Here is a 26374-nt window from a genome sequence, read left to right as displayed (position 1 = left end):
AACGGTGAAAAACCCCAAACCCCACCACCCTGATATGAGGGAGAAAACGACTCACTTTTCTTCAGTTGGAGTCAACCCCGGGATACCTGAAGCTTGTCTAGAAGCCTAAGAGAGAGGAATTTGCATGAATGTAGACTGTTAGCATAAAAGATAGATCGACTACTACTTTGATTGACATACTGCATCAACTTTTTATTGAGGCTAAGTATCCTAATAAAGTGAAAAACTACCCATCAGCTGGGGGTTTTGCCTCGAAACATCCAAATCACAGAGCTCAAAGTGTATTTTTAGGCCCAAATTATCCATAGAATATGGCAGCAGCGATCTACACTGACCTTCAGGAGAAAAGGGTAGTTTCCCCACAGTCTTCCGGAGGATGGGAAAAGTCCTCTATTAACGTTTGAGTATGTTGTGAATCCACAAGATGACACCGTGAATGAGTTTCCTCATACGTATACAGAACCCCGTCAGGTGAACGTATCCAAGGTAGAGCCTGTTTAAACTCTGGTGGGCTTGGGGAGGGATGGATTTACAATAGAAGATTTATCCCATCTTCATTTTTTTTCCACACCTTGCTACATAGTCTTCTGTCACCAACACCCCTGGGCCATTCTGAGCTGGGACCAGCAGCGGGAAGCGGGAAGAGAGAGACAGGGTGTCTCCTGATAATGGCAGAGGGCCACTGCCACCGCAGATAATAATAATAATAATCATAACAATGGCATTTATTAAGCACTTACTACGTGCAAAGCACTGTTCTAAGCGCTGGGGAAGTTACAAGGTGATCGGGTGGCTTTCTGAGGGTGATATGCTCAGACCGACTGGCCACATTTGCCCAACAGTAAAAGTGGCCTTGAAAGGAGACCTCCTCTGGATAGATTCCCTTGGGCAGGAAGAACATTTTTCAGATGTGGCCTGGGCTCTGAGACTGGCCCAGAGGGAAACGCCGCTATGGTAACAGTACAGTATTTATACATAAATTTCATTTCCAAAGTGCTTTCATATGTAACCAACCTCTGAGACCCAAGAGGTCCTAATTTGTGGACTCACCAGTGATCCCGCCTTCCCTTTTTTCCTCTCCTACTACTGCCTCTCGCAGCTTTTCCCAACTCTTGTAAAGAATGTCGAAGGGAATGGGTGGAGAGGAAATTCCGATTTGGGGAGCTGAAGCTTATTTCTTAACAGTTAAAAGGAGGGATCTGTATTGCCAGATTTCAACCATCCTTTCTGCTTTTGCGCTTCCAGGTCCACGAAGAATCACAAGTTGGCTGCATATCTCTCATTTTATCCTTGTGATATTTGAGTGGCCCCTGTTTTAGGAAGGGAGAGGAGGGTAGACACACCCCAGCTTCCCGGGATAAGGTCACTTCCTACTCCGCTTGCTTCATGTCTGTGGATTCAATTAAGGGCTAGGAGGATGCAGAGATAAACACAAACACCACAGGGTGCTTATATTTATATTGTATTTAGTGGAAAGCCCATGAGACTGGCATACCAGGTTTTGCCTCGGGCCTCCTGTAATCCTGGGCAAGCTGCTTGACCTCTCTGGGCCTCATTTTACTTATCCGTAAACCAGGGACAATAATACACACCTCTCCCTACCTTTCAGGGACCCTGTACGGCAGTGCTTTGCACATAGTAAGCGCTTAATAAATGCCATTATTATTATTATTATTATAAAAAGAGATTATCGAGGTGAAAGTTCATTGGAAACACAAGAGTACTACGCAAAACTACGATATTATAATTCCTTGCACTCAAGTATCTCATCTTATCCCCGAAACCCCACGGCACTTTTGTAAATATCTTTAAATTACATACTGTAAATCACTTTATTCATTTATTCATCTGTCTCCCCTTCTAGACCGTAAGTTCATTACGGGCAGAGAACGTGTCTGCTAATTCTGTTGTATTGCACTTTCCCAAGCGCTTAGTATAGTGTTTTACACATAGCACTCAGTAAATACCACTGATGGATTATTACTCCTTAGAGGCTTTTCTCTTCTCGCCCTCCAAGGAGGTGAGGTAGGGAAGGAGAAAGGAGAGCTACCATAACCATCATCAATCGTATTTATTGAGCGCTTACTATGTGCAGAGCACTGGGTGAAAGGCCTGGCGTACACTCAGTGGCTCGCCAATCCATCAGTGGTATGTACTGAGCGGCTACTGTGTGCAGAGCACTGTACTAAGCACTTGGGAGAGTCCAATTCATTTATTCAATTGTATTTACTGAGCGCTTACTTTGTGCAGAGCATTCATTCATTCAATCGTATTTATTGAGCGCTTACTGTGTGCAGAGCACTGTACTAAGCGCTTGGGAAGTACAAGATGGCAACATATAGAGACGGTCCCTACCCAACAACGGGCTCACAGTCTAGAAAGCAGGAGACAGACAACAAAACAAGCAGATAGGCATCAACAGCATCAAAATAAATAGAATTATAGATATATACACATCATATGTTGCCAACTTGGACTTCCCAGGCGCTTAGTACAGTGCTCTGCACACAGTAAGCGCTCAATAAATACGATTGAATGAATGAACTTGTACTTCTGCACTTAGTACAGTGCTCTGCACACAGTAAGCGCTCAATAAATACGATTGAATGAATGAACTTGTACTTCCCAAGCACTTAGTAATAATAATAATAATAATAATAATGATGGCATTTATTAAGCGCTTACTATGTGCAAAGCACTGTTCTAAGCGCTGGGGGGTTTACAAGGTGATCAGGTTGTCCCACGTGGGGCTTACAGTCTTCATCCCCATTGTACAGATGAGGGAACTGAGGCCCAGAGAAATTGGGTGACTTGCCCAAAGTCACCCAGCTGACAAGTGGCGGAGCCGGGATTCGAACCCATGACCTCTGACTCCCAAGCCCGTGCTCTTTCCACTGAGCCACGCTGCTCTGCACACAGTAAGTGCTCAATAAATACGATTTATTACGTATAAATGCGATCATATTTACTTATATACGACAATATAATACAATATAATATATAATATAATATAAATATAATGTAATACAAATTATATAATATGATTATATTATATACAATAAATACGATTGAATGAATGAATGAATGAATGAATGAATAGAATAATATGTACAAATATACACAAATGCTGTGGGGCAGGGAGGGGGGTAGAGCAGAGGAAGGGAGTCGGGATGATGGGGAGGGGAGGAGGAGCAGAGGAAAAGGGGGGTTCAGTACAACCAAGTTGGTAGCTCACTGCCTTGGAGGGCTGGAGGAGATTAGGGTGCCGGGCCGGCCTCGGGTCCTGCACCCCTCCCACTCATAAAATAATAATAATAATAATAATGATAATAATAATAATAATGCTATTTATTAAGCGCGTACTGTGTGCCACACACTGTTCTAACAGCTGGGGTAGTTACAAGATACACAGTCCCTGTTCCACATAGGGCTCACAGTCTTAATCCCCATTTAACAGATGAGGGCACCGAGGCCCAGAGAAGTGAAGTGACTTGCCCAAGGTCACACAGCAGACAAGAAGCAGAGCCGGGATTAGAACCCATGACCTTCTGACTCCCAGGAGCCTGCTCTGTCCAACTGTGGTCTTGGCTAAGCGCTTATTGTGTGCCAGGCCCTGTACTAAGCGCTGTACAAGCAAATCGGGTTGGGCACAGTCCCACGTGGGGCTCGCGGTCTCAATCCCCATTTTACAGATGAGGAAACTGGGGCCCAGAGAAGTGAAGTGACTTGCCTAAGGCTGCACAGTGGACACGTGGCAGAGCGGGGATTAGAACCCATGACCTTCTGACTCCAAGGGCTGGCTCTAGCCACTAGGCCTTGGACTTCCCAAGCGCTTAGTACAGTGTTCTGCTTCCTATGTGCCACCACTGTCCTAAGCATTGGAGTGATATCTATTGTATTTATTTTATTTTGTTAATATGTTTGGTTTTGTTCTCTGTCTCCCCCTTCTAGACTGTGAGCCCACTGTTGGGTAGGGACTGTCTCTATCTGTTGCCAACTTGTACTTCCCAAGCGCTTAGTACAGTGCTCTGCACGCAGTAAGCGCTCAATAAATACGACTGATTGATTGATAAGCATTGGAGTAATAATAATGATAATAATAATAATAATGATGGTATTTGTTAAGCTCTTACTATGTGCCAAGCACTGTTCTAAGCACTGGGGAGGTTACAAGGTGATCAGGTTGCTCCACAGGGGGCTCCCAGTCTTCATCCCCAATTTACAGAAGAGGGAACTGAGGCTCAGGGAAGTGAAGTGACTTGCCCAAAGTCACACAGCTGACAAGGGGTGGTCACAGTCCAGAAGGGGGAGACACACAACAAAACATATTAACAAAATAAATAGAATACATATGTACAAATAAAACAGAGTAAAATATTTTACCTCATCTGGAAAATGGGGATGAAGACTGTGAGCCCCCCGTGGGACAACCTGATCACCTTGTATCCTCCCCAGCGCTTAGAACAGTGCTTTGCACATAGTAAGCGCTTAATAAATGCCATTATTATTACAATAAGGCCCCTAACCAACTCACCCCACCTTCCTTAGCTGCTCTCTTCACCCATTACTCTCCCCCTCCCCATCCCCCCCGCCTTACCTCATCATCATCAATCGTATTTATTGAGCGCTTACTGTGTGCAGAGCACTGTACTAAGCGCTTACCTTCCCCTCCCCACAGCACCTGCATATATGTATAGATGTTTGTACGGATTTACTACTCTATTTTATTTGTACATATGCATTCTGTTAATTTGTTATTACTCTATCATTCTATTCTATTACTCTATTATTATGCTATTACTCTATTTATTTATTACTCTATTTTATTTGTATAGAGTAATAATAGAGTAATAGTATTCTGTTAATGTACTGTGTGAAGAGAAGCAGAGAAGCAGCGTGGTTCAGTGGAAAGAACCCGGGCTTTGGAGTCAGAGGTCACGGGTTCAAATCCCGGCTCCGCCACTTATCATCATCACCAAACGTATTTATTGAGCACTTACTATGTGCAGAGCACTGTACTAAGCGCTTGGGAAGTACAAATTGGCAACATATATCAGCTGTGTGACTTTGGGCAGGTCACAACTTCTCTGGGCCTCAGTTCCCTCATGTGTAAAATGGGGATTAAGACTGTGAGCCCCCCCAGGGCACAACCTGATCACCTTGTTAACCTCCCCAGAGCTTAGAACAGTGCTTTGCACATAGTAAGTGTTTAATAAATGCCATCATTACTATTATTTACTAAGAGCTCGATCAATACTATTTATTTCTTTGATTTGTACATACTTATTCTACCGTCTCTGGATGTTGCCAACTTGTGCTTCCCAAGCGCTGAGTGTTGTCCACTAGCGGCCTTGACATGACTGACTCCATTTTGATCCCCCCCATCTTACCTCCTTCCCTTCCCCACAGCACCTGTATATATGTTTGTACATATTTATTACTCTATTTTATTTATTTATGTATGTATTTTACTTGTACCTATCTATTCTATTGATTTTATTTTGTTAGTATGTTTGGTTTTGTTCTCTGTCTCCCCCTTTTAGACTGGGAGCCCACTGTTGGGTAGGGACTGTCTCTCTATGTTGCCAATTTGTACTTCCCAAGCGCTTAGTACAGTGCTCTGCACACAGTAAGCGCTCAATAAATACGATTGATGATTTTGTGTATGCTGACAGTAACCCTCCACTGGTGCGGGCCGAGGGAACAAGGCTGCAACAGATGCCTTCAAGGCCATCAAGGGACACCCATCCGAAGATAAGGAGAATTTACCTCCCTATTAACTGTACTAAGCGCTCAGTCCAGTGCTCTGCACATAGTAAGCGCTCAATAAACACGATTGATGATGAATCGTCCTAGCCAGGCGCTCAGTCCAGTGCCCCGCGTGCAGGGAGCGCTCAATAAATAGTAGGGCTGACTGAAGTGGGGGCTCCCAGGGTGGAAGGGGGAGCGTTGGTCGGTTGAGAAGCAGCGTGGCTCAGTGGAAAGAGCCCGGGCTTTGGAGTCAGAGGTCATGGGTTCAAATCCCGGCTCGGCCAATTAGCTGTGGGACTTTGGGCAAGTCGCTTCATCATCATCAATCGTATTTATTGAGCGCTTACTGTGTGCAGAGCACTGGACTAAGCGCTTGGGAAGTACAAATTGGCAACATATAGAGACAGCCATCATCAATCGTATTTATTGAGCGCTTACTATGTGCGGAGCACTGTACTAAGCGCTTGGGAAGTACAAGTTGGCAACATATAGAGACGGTCCCTACCCAACAGTGGGCTCACAGTCTAAAAGGGGGAGACAGAGAACAAAACCAAACCTACTAACAAAATAAAATAAATAGAATAGATACGTACAAGTAAAATTAATAAATAGAGTAATAAATCTGTACAAACTCCCTACTCAACAGTGGGCTTACAGTCTAAAAGACTTCTTCATCATCATCATCATCAATCGTATTTATTGAGCGCTTACTATGTGCGGAGCACTGTACTAAGCGCTTGGGAAGTCCAAATTGGCAACATCTAGAGACGGTCCCTACCCAACAGTGGGCTCACAGTCTAAAAGGGGGAGACAAAACCAAACCTACTAACAAAATAAAATAAATAGAATAGATAGGTACAAGTAAAATAAATAAATAAATAGAGTAATAAATCTGTACAAAGTCCCTACCCAACAGTGGGCTCACAGTCTAAAAGGGGGAGACAGAGAACAAAACCAAACATACTAACAAAATAGAATAGATAGGTACAAGTAAAATAAATAGAGTAGTAAATCTGTACAAAGTCCCTACCCAACAGTGGGCTTACAGTCTAAAAGACTTCTTCACCATCATCATCATCAATCGTATTTATTGAGCGCTTACTATGTGCGGAGCACTGTACTAAGCGCTTGGGAAGTCCAAATTGGCAACATCTAGAGACGGTCCCTACCCATCAGTGGGCTCACAGTCTAGAAGGGGGAGACAGAGAACAAAACCAAACCTACTAACAAAATAAAATAAATAGAACAGATAGGTACAAGTAAAATAAATAGAGTAAGAAATCTGTACAAAGTCCCTACCCAACAGTGGGCTCACAGTCTAAAAGGGGGAGACAGAGAACAAAACCAAACATACTAACAAAATAGAATAGATAGGTACAAGTAAAATAAATAAATAAATAGAGTAGTAAATCTGTACAAAGTCCCTACCCAACAGTGGGCTTACAGTCTAAAAGACTTCTTCATCATCATCATCATCAATCTTATTTATTGAGCGCTTACTATGTGCAGAGCACTGTACTAAGCGCTTGGGAAGTCCAAATTGGCAACATCTAGAGACGGTCCCTACCCAACAGCGGGCTCACAGTCTAAAAGGGGGAGACAAAACCAAACCTACTAACAAAATAAAATAAATAGAATAGATAGGTGCAAGTAAAATTAATAGAGTAATAAATCTGTACAAAGTCCCTACCCAACAGTGGGCTTACAGTCTAAAAGACTTCTTCATCATCATCATCATCAATCGTATTTATTGAGCGCTTACTATGTGCGGAGCACTGTACTAAGCGCTTGGGAAGTCCAAATTGGCAACATCTAGAGACGGTCCCTACCCAACAGCGGGCTCACAGTCTAAAACGGGGAGACAAAACCAAACCTACTAACAAAATAAAATCAATAGGAATAGATAGGTACAAGTAAAATAAATAAGTAAATAGAGTAATAAATCTGTACAAAGTCCCTACCCAACAGCGGGCTCACAGTCTAAAAGGGGGAGACAAAACCAAAGATACTAACAAAATAAAATAAATAGAATAGGTACAAGTAAAATTAATAAATAAATAAATAGAGTAATAAATCTGTACAAAGTCCCTACCCAACAGTGGGCTCACAGTCTAAAAGGCTTCTTCACTTCTCTGGGCCTCAGTGACCTCCTCTGGAAAATGGGGATGAAGACTGGGAGCCAACAGTGGGACAATCTGATCACCTTGGAACGTCCCCAGCGCCTGGAACAGTGTTTTGCACCTAGGAAGCGCTTAATAAATGCCATTATTATTATCATCATCATCAATCGTATTTATTGAGCGCTTACTATGTGCGGAGCACTGTACTAAGCGCTTGGGAAGTCCAAATTGGCAACATCTAGAGACGGTCCCTACCCAACAGCGGGCTCACAGTCTAAAACGGGGAGACAAAACCAAACCTACTAACAAAATAAAATCAATAGGAATAGATAGGTACAAGTAAAATAAATAAGTAAATAGAGTAATAAATCTGTACAAAGTCCCTACCCAACAGTGGGCTCACAGTCTAAAAGGGGGAGACAAAACCAAAGATACTAACAAAATAAAATAAATAGAATAGGTACAAGTAAAATTAATAAATAAATAAATAGAGTAATAAATCTGTACAAAGTCCCTACCCAACAGCGGGCTCACAGTCTAAAAGGCTTCTTCACTTCTCTGGGCCTCAGTGACCTCCTCTGGAAAATGGGGATGAAGACTGGGAGCCAACAGTGGGACAATCTGATCACCTTGGAACGTCCCCAGCGCCTGGAACAGTGTTTTGCACCTAGGAAGCGCTTAATAAATGCCATTATTATTATCATCATCATCAATCGTATTTATTGAGCGCTTACTGTGTGCAGAGCCCTGGACTAAGCGCTTGGGAAGTCCAAATTGGCAACATAGAGAGACAGTCCCTACCCAACAGTGGGCTCACAGTCTAATTATTATTATTATTATTATTATTATTATTATTACTATTATTGTTGGTCGTTCGGACGGGCACGTACCGGGCAGAGGTAGAGGACAGCGCCCACCAGGACCAGCAGGAAAGTCACGGCGAAAAGGACAAAGTCCAGCATGGCGGACGGACACACACACACACCGAACCGCGTTACCACAGCACCCACAGGCCCCTCCGCGCCCCGGCGACGCCAGCGCGCATGCGCGACGCCGAAAAGGGGGCGGGGCGTCCGAAAGGGGGCGGGGCCTGAGGACGGGGGGAGCTCGTGAGTGGGCGTCTCCTCGTGAAGGGGCGGGGCTTCCCGAGGGGGCGGGGCCTCCGGACGGGGCCTCGTGAGGGGGCGGGCCTCATGAGAAGCCTCGTGCCTCAGTGGAGAGAGCCCGGGCTTCGGGGTCAATCATCAATCGTATTTATTGAGCGCTTACTGTGTGAGGAGCGCTGTACTGTGTTATCGACAAGGAGGGTGCAAAATAGGTTAACACGGTGTAAATCGGCCGCAGGGTTCTTGAACCCAGGGTGGTGACGCAGATAGGAGAAATGAAATGAAATGAAAAATGAAAAATAAAATATTTTGTCAGTATGTTTGGTTTTGTTCTCTGTCTCCCCCTTTTAGACTGTGAGCCCGCTGTGGGGTAGGGACCGTCTCTAGATGTTGCCGATTTGTACTTCCCAAGCGCTTAGTACAGTGCTCTGCACATAGTAAGCGCTCAGTAAATACGATTGATGATGATGACTCGGAGACATGAGTTCAGATAGAGCAGTAAAGAAGGAAAGTGGCTACCTGCCCGTTCACCTCCCGGGAGAGGGACGAGTGACAAGCAGCCCCGATCCCAATATCACTGTGTCTTTTATTGAGTTACAGCAACGTGGGAATGGGGCATCTGGAATCTCAGGAATTTCAGGAACTGGGACCGGCAGGGTGTTACAAATTATCCTTGTTCTCAGTTCCCACGCCTTGCATAGATAGGTAATAGGGATGTAAATTCTTGTGCCCTATGGCCTTTAATGGATAGGTAATAGGGATGTAAATTCTTGTGCCCTATGGCCTTGCATAGATAGGTAATAGGGATGTAAATTCTCTTCGGATGGGTGTTACTTGTTGATGGCCTTGGAGGCATCTTTTACAGACTTGTTCTCTCAGCCTGCAGAAATGGAGGGTTACTGTCAGCAAGCATATACAAAATGGAGTCAGTCATGTCAAGTCTGCTGTGGACAACAACTGACCGCTTGGGATGTACAAGTGGGCAACATAGAGAGATGGTCCCTAACCAACAGTGGGCTCACAGTCTAACAGTCTTTGGTCATGGGTTCAAATCCCGGCTCTGCCAATTGTCGGCTGTATGACTTTGGGCAAGTCACTTCACTCCTCTGGGCCTCAATTACCTCATCTGGAAAATGGGGATTAATCAATCTATCAGGCAATCAATCAATCGTATTTATTGAGCGCTTACTGTGTGCGGAGCACTGTACTGAGCGCTTGGGATGTACAAGTGGGCAACATAGAGAGACGGTCCCTACCCAACAGTGGGCTCACAGTCTAACAGTCTGTGGTCATGGATTCAAATGCCGGCTCCTCCAATTGTCGGCTGTGTGACTTTGGGCAAGTCACTTCCCTCCTCTGGGCCTCAGTTACCTCATCCGGAAAATGGGGATTAATCGATCGATCAGGCAATCAATCAATCGTATTTATTGAGCGCTTACTGTGTGCGGAGCACTGTACTGAGCGCTTGGGATGTACAAGTGGGCAACATAGAGAGACGGTCCCTACCCAACAGTGGGCTCACAGTCTAACAGTCTGTGGTCATGGATTCAAATGCCGGCTCCGCCAATTGTCGGCTGTGCGACTTTGGGCAAGTCACTTCCCTTCTCTGGGCCTCAGTTACCTCATCTGGAAAATGGGGATTAATCAATCGATCAGGCAATCAATCAATCGTATTTATTGAGCGCTTACTGTGTGCAGAGCACTGTACTGAGCGCTTGGGATGTACAAGTGGGCAACATAGAGAGACGGTCCCTACCCAACAGTGGGTTCACAGTCTAACAGTCTGTGGTCATGGGTTCAAATCCCGCTCTGCCAATTGTCAGCTGTGTGACTTTGGGCAAGTCACTTCCCTCCTCTGGGCCTCAGTTACCTCATCTGGAAAATGGGGATTAATCGATCGATCAGGCAATCGATCAATCATATTTATTGAGCGCTTACTGTGTGCAGAGCACTGTACTGAGCGCTTGGGAAGTACAAGTGGGCAACATAGAGAGACGGTCCCTACCCAACAGTGGGCTCACAGTCTAACAGTCTGTGGTCATGGGTTCAAATCCAGCCTCCGCCAATTGTCAGCTGTGTGACTTTGGGCAAGTCACTTCCCTCCTCTGGGCCTCAGTTACCTCAACTGGATAATGGGGATTAATCAATCAATCAATCGTATTTATTGAGTGCTTACTGTTTGCAGAGCACTGTACCAAGCGCTTGGGAAGTACAAGCTGGCAACATATAGAGACAGTCCCTACCCAACAGTGGGCTCACAGTCTAAAAGGGGGAGACAGAGAACAAAACCAAACATACTAACAAAATAAAATAAATAGAATAGATATGTACAAGTAAAATAAATAGAGTAATACATATGTACAAGCATATATACATACATACAGGTGCTGTGGGGAAGGGAAGGAGGTAAGATGGGGGGATGGAGGGGGGACGAGGGGGAGAGGAAGGAAGGGGCTCAGTCTGGGAAGGATTAAGACTGTGAGCCCCCCGTGGGACAGCCTGATCACCTTGTAACCTCCCCAGCGCTTAGAACAGTGCTTTGCACATAGTAAGCGCTTAATAAATGCCATTATTATTATTATTACTATAAGGGGTGGGCCTCGTGAATGGGAGGAGCCTCGGAGGGGGCGGGGCCTTATAAAGGGATGGAGCCTCGTGAATGGGCGGGGCCTCTGGAAGTGGGCGGGGCCTCCGGACGGGGGGCCGCGTGAATGGGCGGTGCCTCATTAAGGGGCGGAGCCTCGTGAATGGGGGCCTCGGAAAGGGGCGGGGCCCCGGGAAGTGGGCGGGGCCTACGGGCGGGGGGGTCCTCATGAATGGGCGGTGCCTCATTAGGGGGCGGGGGCTCGGGAAGGGGCGGGCCTCCGGACGGGGGAACTCGTGAGTGGGTGGGGACTCATAAAGGAGGCGGGGCCTCGGGAAGTGGGCAGGGTCGCCGGACGGGGGAGACTCGTGAATGGGCGGGGCCTCATAAAGGGGCGGAGCATTGCAAGGGGCGGGGCTCGTGAATGGGTGGAGCCTCGGGAAGGGGCCCCTGGGAGGGGGCGGAGCCTCGCGAATGGGGGACACGTGATGGCCGGGGCCTCGAGAAGGGGGCGGGGCCTCGGGAAGGGGGCGGAGCCTCGGGAAGGGGCGGAATTTACCTAGTTGAGTGAAAACTAAATGGATGTGTCATGGACAGTTGTTACCTATCTGTAAATAACTGGTCAGAACCACTTCTAATAATAATAATAATGGCATTTATTAAGCGCTTACTATGTGCAGAGCACCGTTCTAAGCGCCGCGGAGATTACCTCTAACTCCAACCACTACTTCCCAAGCGCTTAGTCCAGTGCTGTGCACCCAGTAAGCACTCGGTCAGTACTGCTGGATGAATGAATGGATTGGAGGAGGCGGGATTTGAACCCACGACCTCTGACTCCAAAGCCCGGGCTCTTTCCACTGAGCCACTACTTCCCAAGTGCTTAGTCCAGTGCTCTGCACACAGTAAGCGCTCGATCAATACGACTGGATGAATAAATGAATGGGGGATTTGAACCCACGACCTCTGCCTGCAAAGCCCGTGCTCTTTCCACTGAGCCACTACTTCCCAAGCACTTAGTCCAGTGCTGTGCACCCAGTAAGCGCTCGATCAATACGACTGGATGAATGAATGGATTGGAGGAGGCAGGATTTGAACCCATGACCTCTGACTCCAAAGCCTGTGCTCTTTCCACTGAGCCATTACTTCCCAAGCGCTTAGTCCAGTGCTCTGCACCCAGTAAGCGCTCGGTCAGTGCGGCTGGATGAATGAATGGATTGGAGGAAGCGGGATTTGAACCCACGACCTCTGACTCCAAAGCCCGGGCTCTTTCCATTGAGCCACTACTTCCCAAATGCTTAGTCCAGTGCTGTGCACACAGTAAGCGTTCGGTCAATACGACTGGGTGAATAAATGGATTGGGGATTTGAACCCACGACCTCTGACTGCAAAGCCCGGGCTCTTTCCACTGAGCCACTACTTCCCAAGCGCTCAGTCCAGTGCTGTGCACACAGTAAGCGCTCGGTCAATACGACTGGATGAATCAATGGATTGGGGATTTGAACCCACGACCTCTAACTCCAGCCACTACTTCCCAAGCGCTTAGTCCAGTGCTGTGCGCACAGTAAGCGCTCGGTCAGTACGGCTGGATGAATGAATGGATTGAAGGAGGCGGGATTTGAACCCACGACCTCTAACTCCAAAGCCCGGGCCCTTTCCACTGAGCCACTGCTTCCCAAACGCTTAGTCCAGTGCTGTGCACACAGTAAGCGCTCGATCAGTACGGCTGGATGAATGAATGGATTGGAGGAGGGGGGATTTGAACCCACGACCTCTGACTGCAAAGCCCGGGCCCTTTCCACTGAGCCACTACTTCCCAAACGCTTAGTCCAGTGCTGTGCACCCAGTAAGCGCTCGATCAATACGACTGGATGAATGAATGGATGGGGGATTTGAACCCACGACCTCTGACTCTAAAGCCGGGGCTCTTTCCACTGAGCCACTACTTCTCAAACGCTTAGTCCAGTGCTGTGCACACAGTAAGCACTCAGCATGGCTCAATGGAAAGAGCCCGGGGTTTGGGGTCAGAGATTGTGGGTTCAAATCCCTGCTCTGCCAATTGTCAGCTGTGTGACTCTGGGCAAGTCACTTCCCTTCTCTGTGCCCCAGTTATGTCATCTGTAAAATGGGGATAAAGACTGTGAGCCCCCCATGGGACAACCTGATCACCTTGTAACCTCCCCAGCGCTTAGAACAGTGCTTTGCACGTAGTAAGTGCTTAATAAATGCCATCATTGGCTCAGTGGAAAGAGCACGAGCTTTGGCATCAGAGGTCATGGGTTCGTATCCTGGCTCTGCCACATGTCTGCTGTGTGACTTTGGGCAAGTCACTTAACTTCTCTGAGCCTCAGTTCCCTCATCCGTAAAATGGGGATTAAGACTGTGAACCCCACGTGGGACAAGCTGATCACTTTGTGGGACAACCTGATCACTTTGTATCCCCCCAGCGCTTAGAACCGTGCTTTGCACATCGTAAGCGCTTAACAAATGCCAACATTATTATTATTATTATTATTATTATTATTATAATGAATGGATTGGAGGAGGCGGGATTTGAACCCACGACCTCTGACTTTCCACTGAGCCACGCTGTCAGGGTGCGGGGGGGGGGGCGGGAAGGAAGAGCGGCCAAGGCCCTGCTGAGAGCTCACCTCCTCCAGGAGGCCTTCCCAGACTGAGCCCCTTCTTTCCTCTCCCCCTCGTCCCCCTCTCCATCCCCCCATCTTACCTCCTTCCCTTCCCCGCAGCACCTGTATATATGTTTGTACATATTCATTACTCTATTTATTTTACTTGTACATATTTACTATTCTATTTATTTTATTTTGTTAGGATGTTTGGTTTTGTTCTCTGTCTCCCCCTTTTAGACTGTGAGCCCACTGTTGGGTAGGGACCGTCTCTGTATGTTCCCAACTTGTACTTCCCAAGCGCTTAGTCCAGTGCCCTGCACACAGTAAGCGCTCACTAAATACGATTGAATGAATGAATGAATATATGTTTGCACATATTTATTAATCTATTTATTTATTTATTTATTTTACTTGTACCTATCTATTCTATTTATTTTATTTTGTTAGTATGTTTGGTTTTGTTCTCTGTCTCCCCCTTTTAGACTGTGAGCCCACTGTTGGGTAGGGACCGTCTCTAGATGTTGCCAACTTGGACTTCCCAAGCGCTTAGTCCAGTGCTCTGCACACAGTAAGCGCTCAATAAATACGATTGAATGAATGAATGAATGAATGAATGACTGTCTCTATACGTTGCCAACTTGGACTTCCCAAGCTTTTAGTCCAGTGCTCTGCACACAGTAAGCGCTCAATAAATACGATGGAATGAATGACTGTCTCTATACGTTGCCAACTTGGACTTCCCAAGCTTTTAGTCCAGTGCTGTGCACCCACTAAGCGCTCGGTCAATACGACCGGATGAATGAAGGGAGTGGAGGAGGCGGGATTTGAACCCACGACCTCTGACTTTCCACCGAGCCACGCTGGCAGGGGGGGCGGGGAGGAGGAGAGGCCGAGGCCTGTTGGCCCGAGAGGGGCGGAACCGGTGGGTGGGTGGGTGGATCGGTGGGCAGGACGGGTCAGTGGGTGGGTCAGTGGGCAGGACGGGTCAGTGGGTGGGTCGTTGGGCAGGAAGGGTGGGCTTATCCCAGCGTTTGGGCCCCCCCCCGTGCCCCCTGTGCCATGGGCCCCCGTCCCCCCCGCCTGCTGCTGGCCTCCAACTCCTGCTTACACGGCCAGGGCTACCTGGACCACTGCCAACCCCAGCTTGGCTCCTTCTTCGGACGGTGAGACCCCCCCCCCCTCCAATCAATCAATCAATCAATCAATCGTATTTATTGAGCGCTTACTGTGTGCAGAGCACTTCCCACACTGAGCCCCCTCCTTCCTCTCCCCCTCCCCCCTGGATATATGTTTGCACAGATTTATTACCCTATTCATTTTACTTGTACATATTTAACTCCAACTCCCTAGACTGTAACAGCACAGATTTATTACTCTGTTTTACTTGTCCATATTTACTATTCTATTTATTTTGTTTTGTGAATATGCTTTGGTTTGTTGTCCGTCTCCCCCCTTCTAGACTGTGAGCCCGCTGTGGGTTAGGGAACGTCTCTATATGTTGCCCTTAGGAATATTTACTATTCCATTTATTTTACTTTGTTAATATGTTTTGTTTTGTTGGCCGTCTCCCCCCTTCTAGACTGTGAGCCCGCTGTGGGTTAGGGAACGTCTCTATATGTTGCCCTTAGGAATATTTACTATTCCATTTATTTTACTTTGTTAATATGTTTTGTTTTGTTGGCCGTCTCCCCCCTTCTAGACTGTGAGCCCGCTGTGGGTTAGGGAACGTCTCTATATGTTGCCGACTTGGACTTCCCAAGAGCACTTAGGAATATTTACTATTCCATTTATTTTACTTTGTTAATATGTTTTGTTTTGTTGGCCGTCTCCCCCCTTCTAGACTGTGAGCCCGCTGTGGGTTAGGGAACGTCTCTATATGTTGCCGACTTGGACTTCCCAAGAGCACTTAGGAATATTTACTATTCCATTTATTTTACTTTGTTAATATGTTTTGTTTTGTTGGCCGTCTCCCCCCTTCTAGACTGTGAGCCCGCCGTTGGGTAGGGACTGTCTCTATATGTTGCCAACTTGGACTTCCCAAGTGCTCTGCACACAGTAAGCGCTCAATAAATATGAATGAATGACGGGCCTGCAGACCCCGTTGGGGGTTGGCTCCCCAACTGCCGCCCCCCTAGACTGTAACAACAACACAGATTTATTACTCTATTGATTTTACATGTACATATTTACTATTCTACTCATTTTATTTTGTTAATGTGTTTTGTTTTGTTGTCTGTCCCCCCTTCTAGACTGTGAGCCCGTTGTGGGGTAGGGACCGTCGCTATATGTTGCCGACTTGTACTTCCCAAGCGCTTAGTACAGTGCTCTGCACACAGTAAGCGCTCAATAAATACGATTGAATGAGTGAGTGAATGTTTTGTTTTGCTGTCTGTCTCTCCCTTCTAGACTGTGAGCCCGCTGTGGGGTAGGGATCGTCTCTATATGTTGCCGACTTGGACTTCCCAAGTGCTCTGCACACAGTAAGCGCTCAATAAATACGATTGAATGAGTGAATGAATGACTGACGGGCCTGCGGACCCCGTTGGGGGTTGGCTCCCCAACTGCCGCCCCCCTGGACTGTAACAACAACACAGATTTATTACTCTATTTTACTTGTACATATTTGCTATTCTACTTTTTTATTTTGTTAATATGTTTTGTTTTGTTGTCTGTCTCCCCCTTCTAGACTGTGAGCCCGTTGTGGAGTAGGGATTGTCTCTATATGTTGCCGACTTGTGCTTCTCAAGCGCTTAGTGCAGTGCTCCGCACACAGTAAGCACTCAGTAAATAGGATTGAATGAATGAATAAATGAACGAATGACGGGCCTGCGGACCCCGTTGGGGGTTGGCTTCCCAACTGCCGCCCCCCTGGACTGTAACAACACAGATTTATTACTCTATTGATTTTACTTGTACATATTTACTATTCTATTTATTTTATTTTGTTAATACGTTTTGTTTTGTTGTCTGTCTCCCTCTTCTAGACTGTGAGCCCGCTGTGGGGTAGGGACCATCTCTATATGTTGCCAACTTGGACTTCCCAAGTGCTCTGCACACAGTAAGCGCTCAATAAATACGATTGAATGAATGAATGAATGATGGGCCTGCGGACCTCGTTGGGGGTTGGCTCCCCAACTGCCGCCCCCCTAGACTGTAACAACAACACAGATTTATTACTCTATTTATTTTACTTGTACATATTTACTATTCTATTTTATTTTGTTAATCCATTTTGTTTTGTTGTCTGTCTCCCCTTTCTAGACTGTGAGCCCGTTGTGGGGTAGGGACCGTCTCTATATGTTGCCGACTTGTACTTCCCAAGCGCTTAGTACAGTGCTCTGCACACAGTAAGCGCTCAATAAATACGATTGATTGATTGATTGACCGTCTCTATATGTTGCCTACTTGTACTTCCCAAGCGCTTAGTACAGTGCTCTGCACACAGTAAGCACTCAATGAATACGATTGAATGAATGAATGAATAACGGGCCTGCCGACCCCGTTGGGGGTTGGATCTCCAAATGCCACCCCCCTACACTGTAACAACACAGATTTATTACTCTATTTATTTTACTTGTACATATTCATTCATTCATTCAATTGTATTGATTGAGCGCTTACTGTGTGCAGAGCACTGTACTGAGCAGTTGGGAATATTTACTATTCCATTTATTTTACTTTGTTAATATGTTTTGTTTTGTTGTCTGTCTCCCCCTTCTAGACTGTGAGCCCGCTGTGGGGTAGGGACCATCTCTATATGTTGCCAACTTGTACTTCTCAAGTGCTTTGCACACAGTAAGCGCTCAATAAATACGAATGAATGAATGAATGACGGGCCTGCGGACCCTCGTTGGGGGTTGGCTCCCCAGCCGCAGCCCCACTAGACTGTAACAACAACACAGATTTATTACTCTATTTATTTTACTTGTACATATTTACTATTCTATTTATTTTATTTTATCAATGTGTTTTGTTTTGTTGTCTGTCTCCCCCTTCTAGACTGTGAGCCCGCTGTTGGGTAGGGACCGTCACTATATGTTGCCAACTTGGACTTCCCAAGCGCTTGGTACAGTGCTGTGCACACAGTAAGCGCTCAATAAATACGATTGAATGAATAAATGAATGAATGAATGACGGGCCTGCAGACCCTGTTGGGGGTTGGCTCCCCAACTACCACCCCCCTAGACTGTAACAACAACACCGATTTATTACCCTATTGATTTTACTTGTACATATTTACTATTCTATTTATTTTATTTTGTTAATATGTTTTCTTTTTGTTGTCTGTCTCCCCCTTCTAGACTGTGAGCCCGCTGTTGGGTAGGGACCGTCTCTAGATGTTGCCAACTTGTACTTCCCAAGTGCTTAGTACAGTGCTCAGCACACAGTAAGCGCTCAATAAATACGATTGAATGAATAATGAATGAATAATGAATGAATAATGAATAATGTTGGTATTTGTTAAGCGCTTACTATGTGCCGCTCACCTCCTCACTGGGCCTTGTTCTCACCCGTCCCGCCGCCGACCCCCGGCCCACGTCCTCCCCCTGGCCCGGAATAATAATAATAATAATAATAATAATAATAATAATAATAATAATGGCATTTGTTAAGCGCTTACTATGTGCAAAGCACTGTTCTAAGCGCTGGGGGGATACAATGTGATCAAGTTGTCCCACGTAGGGCTCACAGTCTTAATCCCCATTTTTACAGATGAGGGAACTGAGGCTCAGAGAAGTTACGTGACTTGCCCAAGGTCACATAGCAGACGTGGCGGAGCCGGGATTCGAACCCACGACCTTTGACTCCAAAGTCCGTGCTCTTTCCACTGAGCCACACTGCTTCACTTACATACCACCATAATAATCATTATAAATACGATCAATTGAATGAATGAATTCCTTTCACGAATGAGAATGCATTCATTCAATCGTATTTATTGAGTGCTTACTGTGTGCAGAGCACTGTACTAAGCAATTGGCCTCAAAAGGCCAATCAGTCAGTGGTGAACAGTGTTTGGCACATAGCGCTTAACAAATACCATCATTATTATTATTATTATTGGGTGCTTACTAGGTGCAGGGCACTGTAATGAGCGCTTGGGAGAGGAGTTGGTAGACACTTTCCCTGTCTACGAGGAGCTAAAGGACTGAATAAGCTCCCATCTGCTCTAATTCTAGTGCAGAGGCCTTTGCTCCTAAGTCTAAGCCGTCCTTAATGTGACACCACTGGTAATGTGATTCTGTAGGATAATAATAATCGTGCTATTTGTTAAGTGCTTACTATGTGCCAAGAACTGTATACTAAGCACTGGGGTAGATAGATCAATCAATCAATCGTATTTATTGAGCGCTTACTGTGTGCAGAGCACTGGACTAAGCGCTTGGAAAGTACAAGTCAGCAACACATAGAGACCGTCCCTACCCAACAGCGGGCTCACAGTCTAGAAGGGGGAGGCAGAGAACAAAACCAAACATACTAACAAAATAAAATAAATAGAATAAATATCTACAAGTAAGATAAATAAATAGAGTAATAAATATGTACAAACATATATACATATATACAGGTGCTGTGGGGAAGGGAAGATAATCAGGTTCCAAATGGGGCACACAGTCTATGTAGGAGAGAGCATGGGGTTTGAGTCCCCATTTTGCAGGTGAGGGAACTGAGGCACAGAGAAGTTAAGTGACTTGCCCGGGGTCACCCGGCAGACCTGTATATATGTATATATGTTTGTACATATTTATTACTCTATTTATTTTACTTGTACATATTTATTCTATTTATTTTATTTTGTTAATATGTTTTGTTTTGTTGTCCGTCTCTCCCTTCTAGGCTGTGAGCCCGCTGTTGGGGAGGGACCGTCTCTATATGTTGCCAACTTGTACTTCCCAAGCGCTTAGTACAGTGCTCTGCACCCAGTAAGTGCTCAATAAATACGATTGATTGATTGATTCTAGACTGTGAGCCCGCTGTTGGGTAGGGACCGTCTCTATATGTTACCAACTTGGACTTCCCAAGTGCTTAGTACAGTGCTCTGCACCCAGTAAGCGCTCATTAAATACGATTGAATGAATGAATGAACACGTGACAGAGCCGGGATTAGAACCCAGGCCCTCTGACCCCCAGGCCCAAGCGCTTTTCCAGCAGGCCACACTAACCTGGCCCTAAATCTGCTTAGTCCAGTGCTCTGCACACAGTAAGTGCTCATTAAAGCTCATTGAAGCAGCGTGGCTCAGTGGAAAGAGCCCGGGCTTTGGAGTCAGAGGTCATGGGTTCGAATCCCAGCTCCTCCACATGTCTGCTGTGTGACCTTGGCCGAGTCACTTCACTTCTCGGAGCCTCAGTTCCCTCATCTGTAAAATGGGGATGATGACTGTGAGCCCCACGCGGGACAACCTGATCACCTTGTATCCCCCCAGCGCTTAGAACAGTGCACATAGTAAGCGCTTAACAAATGCCATTATTATTATTATTATTATTAAATACGATTGAATGAATGAGTGAACATGTGACGGAGCCGGGATTAGAATCCAGGCCTTCTGACCCCCAGGCCCAAGCGCTTTTCCAGCAGGCCACACTAACCTTGCCCTAAATCTGCATTGCTGTGGGACTGGGAAGAGACGGGGAGACGGGGAGGGCCCTTGGAAACCCTAGGATCACTCGGCTCCGTCCTGGAAGAAGCCGCCACCCCATCCTCCCCTTTCCACTAGGAATAATAGCTTTTGTTAAACACTGTGTGTCCAGCACTGTTCTAAGCACCGCGATTGGCACAAAATAATCAGATGGGCCACAGTCCCTGTCCTACCTGGGCCTCACAGCCCAAGTAGGAGGAAGAACATTGCACAGAAAAGGCAAGTTAGGCCCAGAGAAGTTACAGAATTTGTCCAAAGTCACAGAGATATTCATGCTCTTCCTTGCCGCCGCAGCCCACCCTGTGCAGAAGAGTTACGACGGACACTCCTGACCGCCCACTTTGGCACCGAAGGTCTCCCGTCTCTTACTTCTTGGATTTAGTATCCGCTCTCCGACAGCCCTTGCAAGAAGGAAACTTCAGATCATATCAGAGCCCCGTCATCCAGAAGCCTAGATAGCTTTCGCATTGAAAGTGGCAGCTAATAACTATCTAGAGAAATCATCTGTAGCCATTTATTCATCCATCCTCCCGGCTGACAGTGCCGAGTACTGGAGTTGAACTTTTAACTCTCCGGCGGAGAATAGCTGGGTTCTTCCATATATCTGCAGGAGAGGATTCTTTGAACTTTGATCGAAAGCCGTTACTTTCCCGAAAGATAATATAGAAAACTCTGTTTACTTGTGACCCACTATGTTTCACTGAAGAGCAGTGCTTTTGTACTTGGTTTGCAAACCTCTGAGACTCCATCAATCAATCAATCAATCAATCGTGGTTATTGAGCACTTACTGTGTGCAGAGCACTGTACTAAGCGCTTGGGAAGTGCAAGTTGGCAACATATAGAGTGCTCTGCACACAGTAAGTGCTCAATAAATACGATTGAATGAATGAATGAATATAGAGACAGTCCCTACCCAACAGTGGGCTCACAGTCTAGAAGCGGGAGACAGAGAAAAAAACCAAACATACTAACAAAATAAAATAGAATAGATATGTACAGGTAAGATAAATAGAGTAATAAATATGTACAAACATATATACATCAACTATATCTGAGAACTGATGAGAAACAGAATTTTATAGGTATTTGGGTAGAAGTCAGGGGAACATAGATGAGAATCTACCCAGTGAAGATCGCCCAGTTGATTCCCAGGTGAAAAACAGCCTTTTAGGGGTGACAGAACATTAGATGGGAGTCAGGGTAATGGAAATTTTGGTTATAATAATAATAATAATAATGGCATTTCTTAAGCGCTTACTATGTGCAAAGCAAGCAGTGGCGGGCGTGATAATCCTTGGGTAACTTCTTGTCAAACAGCAGTGTTTCTTATAGAGCACTGTGCTAAGCACTTGGGAGACTACAGTACAACAGGGCCGGTAGACACATTCCCTGTCCACAAAGAGCTTATGGTGTAGAGGGGGAAGCAGTCATTAAAATAAATTAGGGATATGGACATAAGTGCCATGGGACTGAGGGTGCGGAGAATATTAAATGCTTCAGGGGTACAGATCCAAGTACAAAGGTAATCCAGAAGGGAGAGGGAGGAGGGGGGGAAAGAGGGCTTAATCACGGAAGGCTTCTTGGAGGAGATGTGGTTTTGGTGTCTTTCATGGTGGTACAAGAACATATGATCAAAAAATTCCTTTTTTTTCTTCAGAGAAGTGAAGAGGATTCTATTTGTTCCTTATGCCTTGCATGACCGAGATGCCTATGCCAAGACCGTCAGAGAAAAGTTTGAAGCATTAGGTAAAGACATCCACCACTCCCCTGGTATTGCTTGCATATCTAAGGTTGTGTGCCGAGCCCACTGACAGGTGTGTTGTTTGTCTTTATTTTGTTCCTTTTTGAGCCGAAATTATTGGCAGGAGTATCTCTTTTTCTCTCTTCGAATCTTCCCAAGTGAGATAAAGAAGAAAGGAATGAGAAAAAGTCAGAAAGGTAGACTGTAAGCTGGACTGCAAGCTCGTTGTGGACAGGGACCATGTCTACCAGCCCTGTTCTTCTACTGTTCTCTCCCAAGCGCTTAGTACAGTGCTCTGACCACAGTAAGCGCTCAATAAATACCATTAATTGATTAACAGAAACAGAGAGAGGTAGAAGCCAGGATATGGCGGCCAAGCGATAAAGAGTGAGAAGCAGCGTGGCTTAATGGAAAGACTCCCAGCGTGGCTTGGGAGTCAGAGGTCATGGGTTCTAATCCCGGCTCTGCCACTTGTCAGCTGTGTGACTTTGAGCAAGTCGCTGAACTTCTCTGTGCCTCAGTTCCCTCATCTATACAATAGGGATTAAGACTGTGAGCCCCACGTGGGACAACCTGATTACCTTGTATCTACCCCAGCGCTTAGAACAGTGCTTGGCACATAGTAAGTGCTTAACAAATACCATAATTATTATATTCATTCATTCATTCAATCGTATTTATTGAGCGCTTACTGTGTGCAGAGCACTGTACTAAGCACTTGTAAAGTACAATTTGGCAACAGATAGAGATAATCCCTTCCCAACAATGGGCTCACAGTCTAGAAGGGGGAGACAGACAACAAAACAAGTAGAGAACCTTTCTATCAGCACAATCCCTCACCACTACTGCTATTAATAATAATAATAATAATAATAATAAGATAGAGGGAGAAAAAGACAGAGGTTGAGCACTACAGTCAGGAGGAGGTGGAGAGAGAGATGGGCACAGGTAGTAATAATAATAATAACAATGATGGCATTTATTAAGCGCTTACTATGTGCAAAGCACTGTTCTAAGCGCTGGGGAGGTTACAAGGTGATCAGGTTGTCCCACATGGGGCTCACAGTCTTCATCCCTATTGTATAGATGAGGGAACTGAGGCACAGAGAAGTTCAGCGACTTGGTCAAAGTCACACAGCTGACAATTGGTGGAGCCGGAATTTGAACCCAAGACCTCTAACTCCAAAGCCCGGGCTCTTTCCACTGAGCCACGCTACTTCTCTGTGGTCCCCCAACCAGACACGCTCGGCTCGTATCAGCCAACAGCATCAGAAGGGGGATGCGGGAAACGGCAGTCACCCCCGTCTCTGTCTGCCAGCAGACTCCGCAGCAGCTGTCCATTCATTCATTCATTCATTCATTCATTCAGTCGTATTTATTGAGCGCTTCCTGTGTGCAGAACACTGTATTAAGTGCTTGGGAAGTACAAGTTGGCAACATATAGAGATGGTCCCTACGCAACAGTGGGCTCACAGTCTAGAAGGGGGAGACAGAGAACAAAATAAAACATATTAACAAAATAAAATAAATAGAATAGGTATGTACAAGTAAAATAAATCAATAAATAGACTAATAAATCCGTACAAGCATATATACATAGATACAGGTGCTGTGGGGAAGGGAAGGAGGTAAGGCGGGGGGGGATGGGGGCGAGAGGAAGGAGGGGGCTCAGTCTGGGAAGGCCTCAGACTGATGATGATGATAATAGTAATAATAGCATTTATTAAGCACTCACTACGTGCAAAGCACTGTTCTAAGCGCTGGGGAGGTTACAAGGTGATCAGGTATTGAGCGCTTACTGTGTGCAGAGCACTGTAGTAAGCACTTGGGAAGTCCAAGTTGGCAACATATAGAGACGGTCCCTACCCAACAGCGGGCTCACAGTCTAGAAGGGGGAGACAGAGAACAAAACAAAGCATATTAACCAAATAAAATAAATAGAATAGATATGTACAAATAAAATAGAGTAATAAATACATACAAACATATACATATATACAGGTGCTGTGGGGAGGGGAAGGAGGTAAGGCGGGGGGGGATGGGGAGGGGGAGGAGGGCGAGAGGAAAGAGGGGGCTAATCTCCTCTCCGTACCTCGTTCTCGCCCGTCCCGCCATCGACCCCCGGCCCACGTCCTCCCCCGGGCCTGGAATGCCCCCAGTCCCTCTGCCCATCCGCCAAGCTCGCTCTCTTCCTCCCTTCAAGGCCCTACTGAGAGCTCACCTCCTCCAGGAGGCCTTCCCAGACTGAGCCCCTTCCTTCCTCTCCCCCTCGTGCCCTTCTCCGTCCCCCCCTTCATACCTCCTTCCCTTCCCCACAGCACCTGTATATATGTATATATGTTTGTACATATTTATTACTCTATTTATTTTACTTGTACCTATCTATTCTATTTATTTTATTTTGTTAGTATGTTTGGTTTTGTTGTCTGTCTCCCCCTTTTAGACTGTGAGCCCACTGTTGGGTGGGGACTGTCTCTCTATGTTGCCAATTTGTACTTCCCAAGCGCTTAGTACAGTGCTCTGCACATAGTAAGCGCTCAATAAATACAATTGATGATGATGATGATGGAGGGGGGTGGAGGGGGAGAGAAAGGAGGGGGCTGAGTGTGGGAAGGCCTCCTGGAGGAGGCGAGCTCTCAGTAGGGCCTTGAAGGGAGGAAGAGAGCGAGCTAGCCAGCGATGGAGTTGAAGGTGACCCTTCTCTGGGCTGCTGAAGGAGCTGGCGCTGCAGGGAACCAGAGGTGCAGTGACTATTGCAGTTGCTGCTGCCGCTTTACCTCTCGTTCCACTGCTTCCCCAGGGCCCTGTCGTGGCCTAAAGAGAAGCAGCGTGGCTCAGCGGAAAGAGCCCGGGCTTTGGAGTCAGAGGTCACGGGTTCAAATCCCGGCTCCGCCAACTGTCAGCTGTGTGACTTTGGGCAAATCACTTAACTTCTCTGGGCCTCAATGACCTCATCTGCAAAATAAGGATTAAGACTGTGAGCCCCCCGTGGGACAATCTGATCACCTTGTAACTTCCCCAGCGCTTAGAACAGTGCTTTGCACATAGTAAGCGCTTAATAAATGCCATTATTATTATTATTATTATTATTAAAGCGGGAGACCTGTGGGCGGTGACAGCTGTCCGCCAGGTGACCCAACTCTTAGTTAATAATAATAATAATGTTGGTATTTGTTAAGCGCTTACTATGTGCCCAGCACTGTTAACATTCGTGCTCATCATCATCATCATCGATCATATTTATTGAGCACTTACTGTGTGCAGAGCACTGTACTAAGCGCTTGGGAAGTACAGTGCTCATCTAGTCCAGTGCAGGAGAGTTCTATTAACCGTGTAGAAAATGTTTCCTGGCCTTTCATTCCAAAATTGGTTAATAGAGCAAGATGTTCTTGTGGTTCAGTGGAAAGAGCCCGGGCTTTGGAGTCAGAGGTCACGGGTTCAAATCCCAGCTCCGCCACTTGTCAGCTGTGTGACTTTGGGCAAGTCACTTAACTTCTCTGGGCCTCAGTGACCTCATCTGGAAAATGGGGATTAAGACTGTGAGCCCCCCATGGTACAACCTGATCACCTTGTATCCTCCCCAGCGCTTAGAACAGAGCTTTGCACATAGTAAGCGCTTAATAAATGCCATTATTATTATTAGCATTATTAAAGCAGGAGACCCGTGGGCAGTGACAGCTGTCTGCCAGGTGACCCAACTCTTATTTAATAATAATAATAATAATAATAATAATGTTGGTATTTGTTAAGCGCTTACTATGTGCCAAGCACTGTTAACATTTGTGCTCATCTAGTCCAGTGCAGGA

The 26374-nt window shown here is 46.1% G+C and overlaps 2 protein-coding genes across 3 annotated transcripts in view; one reads left to right on the top strand and one right to left on the bottom strand.

The window, feature by feature from the left end:
• Positions 1 to 8883, bottom strand: part of LOC119930875 (cytochrome P450 20A1) — a 56956-nt gene extending 48073 nt beyond the window's left edge. The window contains exons 1-2 of one of the 2 annotated variants that reach the window (XM_038749598.1): positions 8762 to 8883; positions 56 to 105 (exon numbers count right to left, since the gene is read on the bottom strand). In XM_038749598.1, the coding sequence (XP_038605526.1) occupies positions 56 to 105; positions 8762 to 8833 (122 nt within the window). In that variant the 5' untranslated portion in view covers positions 8834 to 8883. The remainder of the gene's footprint in view (positions 1 to 55; positions 106 to 8761) is intronic. The other variant, XM_038749599.1, reaches the window with a different exon arrangement.
• A 6351-nt stretch (positions 8884 to 15234) lies between these two features.
• Positions 15235 to 26374, top strand: part of LOC119930727 (alpha-aspartyl dipeptidase-like) — a 36983-nt gene continuing 25843 nt past the window's right edge. The window contains exons 1-2 of the mRNA XM_038749338.1: positions 15235 to 15351; positions 22485 to 22573. Coding sequence (XP_038605266.1) covers positions 15248 to 15351; positions 22485 to 22573 — 193 coding nt within the window. The 5' untranslated portion in view covers positions 15235 to 15247. The remainder of the gene's footprint in view (positions 15352 to 22484; positions 22574 to 26374) is intronic.

This window comes from Tachyglossus aculeatus, chromosome 7, assembly GCF_015852505.1.
Source record: "Tachyglossus aculeatus isolate mTacAcu1 chromosome 7, mTacAcu1.pri, whole genome shotgun sequence".
Taxonomy (NCBI): Eukaryota; Metazoa; Chordata; class Mammalia; order Monotremata; family Tachyglossidae; genus Tachyglossus; species Tachyglossus aculeatus.
The sequence above is the reverse complement of the archived record's forward strand: the minus strand, read 5'-3'. Positions and strand labels throughout refer to the sequence as shown.